This window comes from Etheostoma cragini, chromosome 23 (assembly GCF_013103735.1).
Source record: "Etheostoma cragini isolate CJK2018 chromosome 23, CSU_Ecrag_1.0, whole genome shotgun sequence".
NCBI classification, from domain to species: domain Eukaryota; kingdom Metazoa; phylum Chordata; class Actinopteri; order Perciformes; family Percidae; genus Etheostoma; species Etheostoma cragini.
This window is the reverse complement of record NC_048429.1, coordinates 16,338,261-16,344,076: the sequence shown is the minus strand read 5'-3', so window position 1 is coordinate 16,344,076 and position 5,816 is coordinate 16,338,261. Positions and strand designations below refer to the sequence as shown.

General features: G+C 38.5%; 1 protein-coding gene across 1 annotated transcript in view; it reads left to right on the top strand.

Annotated features, from left to right (window-relative positions):
* Positions 1–1,507: 1,507 nt before the first annotated feature.
* Positions 1,508–5,816, top strand: part of LOC117939085 (fish-egg lectin-like) — an 11,349-nt gene continuing 7,040 nt past the window's right edge. Inside the window, exon 1 of the mRNA XM_034864130.1 lies at positions 1,508–1,562. Coding sequence (XP_034720021.1) covers positions 1,508–1,562 — 55 coding nt within the window. The remainder of the gene's footprint in view (positions 1,563–5,816) is intronic.

The following is a 5,816-nucleotide window of genomic DNA, read 5'->3' as shown; positions in this document are numbered from 1 at the left end:
TGTTAGCAGACTGAACCAAGCATTTAGCTTAAAGCAAATGTAGTTTGCGTAACATAAGAGTAACATTCTCATCACACTATACTTTTTAATTTTCCACCTGCTCGTGTTGCTCTCACGTGGTCATCACCTGCCAGGTGACAGTTTTACTGTCTTTTGAATGTAGGCCAAAGAAAATAAGTTTTGACTACGGCTTATTCTGTCACGGCATATCCTCTGTAGGTATGATAATGATGATGATGTAGCAGACGCCAGTCATAATTATATAATTAAGACTATTGTTCTGACATTTGGCAGTCACTAATGGAAACAGATTTGAACGATGACAAAACAGGGTTTGGCTGAGTGTGTTTATAAGAAACACATTCTCATGAACCCTCTCATAAAACCAGATAAAACATGCTAATCAGTGAGCTTAGATTAGCTAAAGCAAGGGTGTCAAACTCAACTTCACTAAGGGCCAAACTGGAAAATGAAAATCACATCATTTGAAAACGTCCAATATATTTGGTTGTGTTATTGCTTGTATCATGTAGCCTTCTTACTTACAGTTTGGTTGACATAAACCCCTAAAAAAAAGTCCCTTAACCATCATGGATTTAACAAATCAAGGAAACTGTTTCACAGCCTGAAAATGCAAATTAACAGGTTGTGTGAATGTCTAATTGTCAAAGTCGGCAAATCTAGCAAATTCAGCTCTGAGTGTCTCGTAATTCCCGTTTCCTGTTTTCTTGGTTTGGAGCACATTCAAGCGGGCCAAAATCTATTGTGAATCTAAAATTATATGCGGGCCAGATCAGAATTTGCAAGGGGCCGGATTTGAGTTCCGAGGCCTTGAGTTTGGCACGCGTGCTAAACGGTGGATTTGGTCACCTTTGGATAGAGCCAGGCATGCTGGCTATAATCTTTTCTTGGGCCCAGATCGGATAAATCAAGCTAAGTTAAAGGTCTAAAAGTAAATACAGATTTGTATAATAGAACTTTTTAAAAATTATCATTAATCAGTTCATAAACTAGTCTAGATTGTGAAGCGTGCATTAAATATCAAAGGAGAACATGTTATTACATTAAGTACATTATGTTTATTGTCTTGACAACACACAGGGTTGTGTAGATGTGTGGGCGTATTAATTTGTGCTTTAGAAAGTAACCACAAACAAAAACAAAAAGACATGTAATTCACTCTAATTGCTTTGTTCTTTCCAGTCTTTTCCATCCCAAAGGTCACCACCCCTTTTTTCTTGGCCAGTACAACATGGGAGGTTGTGCAACAAAAGATGTCAAACCGGGTGCATAATTGAATGTTAAATAAATTTTTAAAAACGCTTCTAGCTTATCTGAGCAGCCTGCATAACCAGTTGGGCTGTAATGAAGCACATGGTTTAGACCCATGGATCTAGGGTATAAAAGTGACACAAACCAGATAAGATGCATGGTAGCAGCTCCACACGTTCATAGGGAAAATCGCAATGTCTGCTACTGACTACTAACTAACAAACACAGAGACAACATGAAGTTTATCCCAGTCATCTTGCTGGGGCTGTGTTCCCTGACCATCAGTAATGGTAAGTCACTGTCAGATTTCATTTATATTTTCAAAATTAATTGTTGAAGCGGTTTAAAGTGAAAATAGATGACAGTTTTTGTTGTAATGCTTAAATTTGCTGAATAAGCATAGGAAATATTTGTGGTACTCACCATTATGATTGTAGGATGTGCAATATCTAGTATGGAATACCAGTTTATTTCATATTAAATACATAAATACATGAATAAACAAATATGCCTTCGAAATACATAATGCAATAAATAAATTAGGTTAAAATGCATAAATAGTGTTAATGCATTATTTCCTAATGCCAAATTTATTTATCGCTATTTATTTCCAGTTCTTATATGAAAGGCACTGGCCGTGAGATACATTTTATTTTTTTATTTTTTTAAACGATTCAGCTCCCTCCTGCATGAGTAGAGGCATATAAACGGGTTTATCATTCTATTTTTGCAGTCTTATCCAAACATTTTCCCTCTGGCTGAATAGTCTTTGGTAGAAAGACATTCCCAGATTCAAACTTCCTCTTTAGAAAAATGGTTCGTACAGTGGCAAGGTTAACAACAAATTACAAACTCATTTTCTTCCAAACCAACCGTCCTTCAATTTGGAGAAGTAACATCGGCCTGTTTGAGCAGTCGGTGTACAGACGTCAGTGAGACGGGTGTTTAGGAACCGTCTACAAAATAAAAAGAGATACAATGAAAATATTCCTTAATTTAATGATTAAATAGGGTAGTGTCTCCAAACTTTCCTCAATTAATACTTGTCTAATGGTAGTTGTATTACAGCACCTACGTCTTAAAAATAAGCATAGGCCTATTTATAATCATAAATAAATTTAAATGTAATGTAAATTTATTTTTGCCAAAACCATTTAATATGTGTCATATAAACAAGGATTCTTGTCTCCAAAAGTGATACACACATAGAAGGCCCAGAATAGATAACTGTGAAATCCATATATGTGGCATTAGAAAATAAAAGTCCACGGAAATAAACAAATGTAGACCCATAAAATAAAGGTACCATAAAATGTATTTAATATATTTATTTAAATAATTGATCAAATCTTTTATATGAATATATTTATTTATTTAATTATTTAAGTATGTATTGCCTGATTTATTTTATGATGTATTTCAAAGGAATATTTATTTATTTATTCATGTATTTATATATGACATATATAATTATATATGTATTGTGTGAGGTTTATCAAATGTGTATTAAATGCATTTGGATTAGATAATGATGCTTATGTTTTAGGTTTCAGGTTTAGTGTATGTTTACTGTGTTGATGTGCAATGTGTTGTTCTCTCGTCTGCCCAAGAATAATTTATCAAGGGACGATAGAAGCTTATCTTATCTTAATGTGGATTTATATTCAACTCACATTAATAGGAAATGGACCTGGGATATCAAACAAAAAGTCTTGGTTAGAGGGAACAGGGCAACCATTACGAGTGGGAACAGGGCAAGAAAAGCAAACAGACGGACCAAAACAACCAGGAGGACCAAAGACAACCGGACCCCAGCAACCAGAGAGGCCAAAGCAACCAGAGGGAGAAAAGAAAACAAGACCTGAGCAACCAAAGAAGCTGAATCAATTAGATTTGCTAAAGCAACCAGGTGGACCAGAAAAAACTGAGCAACCAAAAGCACCGAAAGAACCACAGGGACCAGAGGGAACAGAGAAACCTGAACAACCAAAACAACCAAAAAAAACAGTGGAACAAGAAAGAAATGAACAACCAAAAGAACCAAAGAAGCCAGAGGGAACAGAAAAACCAAAGAAACCTGAGGGACCAAAAGAACCACGGGGACCAGAAAAACAAAAGAAACCTGAGCAACCAAAAAAAACACATGGGCAAGAAAAAACAAAAACATGTAAGGGACTGGTAAAACCAAGGAAACCCGGGAAGCCAGAAGAACCAAACCAACCAGGGGAACCAGAAAAACCAGAGAAACCTGAAGAACCAAAAGAACAAGAACATCCACAGGGGACAAAAAAAACAAAAACATGTAAGGGAATGAAAAAAACAGGGAAACCTGGGCAATCAGAAGAACCAAGCAAACAAGGGAAACAAGAAAAACAATGGAAACCAGAGCAGCCAAAGGGACTAGTAACACCTAAGAAACTAGAAAATCAAAAGACACCAGTAAAACCAGAGCAAACACAGGGACCAGTACTACCTCAGCAACCAGAGTATCCAAAGACACCAGTGACACCTAAGAAACCAGAAAATTCAAAGACACCAGTAAAACCTGAGCAAACAAAGGGACAAGTAACGCCTAAGCAACCAGAAAATCAAAAGACACCAGTAACACCTAAGAAACCGGACAATCCGAAGATACCTAAGCAACCAGAAAATCCAGACACACCAGTAACATCAAAGCAACCAGACAATCCAAAGACGCCTAACCAACCAGACAGTCCAAAGACACCTAAGCAGCCAGAAAACCCAAGGACACCAAAGCAACCATGCAATCCAGAGAAACCTAAGAAACCAGAAAATCCAAAGACACCTAAGAAACCACAAAATCCAGAGACACCAAAGCAACCAGACAATCCAGAGACACCTAAGAAACCAGACAATCCAGAGACACCTAAGCAACCAGAAAATCCAAAGACTACTAAGCAACCAGAAGATCCAGACACACCTACGCAACCAGAAACTCCAGCAACACCTAAGCAACCAGAATATCCAGAGAAACCTAAGAAACCAGATAATCCAGAGACACCTAAGCAAACACAAAATCCAGAAACTCCAGTAACACCTAAGAGACCAGGCAATCCAGAGACACCTAAGAAACCAGAAAATCCAAAGACTACTAAGCAACCAGACAATCCAGAGACACCGAAGAAACCTGACAATCCAGAGACACCTACGCAACCAGAAAATCCAAAGACTACTAAACAACCAGATAATCCAAAAACGCCTACGCAACCAGAAAATCCAAAGACACATAAGCAACCAAACAATCCAGAGACACCTAAGAAACCAGACAATCCAAAGAAACCTACGCAACCAGAAAATCCTAAAACTACTAAGCAACCAGACAATCCAGAGACGCCTAAGCAACCAGAAAATCCAGAGACACCTAAGCAACCAGATAATCCAGAGACACCTAAGCAACCACAAAATCCAGAAACTCCAGTAACACCTAAGCAACCAGACAATCCAGAGACACCTAAGAAACCAGAAAATCCAAAGACTACTAAGCAACCAGACAATCGAGAGACACCTAAGAAACCAGAAAATCCAGAGACACCTAAGAAACCAGACAATCCAGAGAAACCTACGCAACCAGAAAATCCTAAAACTACTAAGCAACCAGACAATCCAGAGACACCTAAGCAACCACAAAATACAGAGACACCTAAGCAACCAGATAATCCAGAGACACCTAAGCAACCACAAAATCCAGAAACTCCAGTAACACCTAAGCAACCAGACAATCTGGAGAAACCTACGCAACCAGAAAATCCAAAGACACCTAAGCAACCAAACAATCCAGAGACAACTACGCAACCAGAAAATCCAAATACTACTAAGCAGCCAGACAATCCAGAGACACCTATGCAACCAGAGAATCCAAAGACACCTAAGCAACCAGACAATCCAGAGACACCTAAGAAACCAGACAATCCAGAGACACCTAAGAAACCAGACAATCCAGAGAAACCTACGCAACAAGAAAATCCTAAAACTACTAAGCAACCAGACAATCCAGAGACACCTAAGCAACCAGAAGATCCAGACACACCTACGCAACCAGAAACTCCAGCAACACCTAAGCAACCAGAATATCTAGAGAAACCTAAGAAACCAGATAACCCAGAGACACCTAAGCAACCACAAAATCCAGAAACTCCAGTAACACCTAAGCAACCAGGCAATCCAGAAACTCCAGCAACACCTAAGCAACCAGAATATCCAGAGAAACCTAAGCAACCAGATAATCCAGAGACACCTAAGCAAACACAAAATCCAGAAACTCCAGTAACACCTAAGAGACCAGGCAATCCAGAGACACCTAAGAAACCAGAAAATCCAAAGACTACTAAGCAACCAGACAATCCAAAGACTACTAAACAACCAGATAATCCAAAGACACCTACGCAACCAGAAAATCCAAAGACACATAAGCAACCAAACAATCCAGAGACACCTAAGAAACCAGGCAATCCAAAGAAACCTACGCAACCAGAAAATCCTAAAACTACTAAGCAACCAGACAATCCAGAGACGCCTAAGCAACC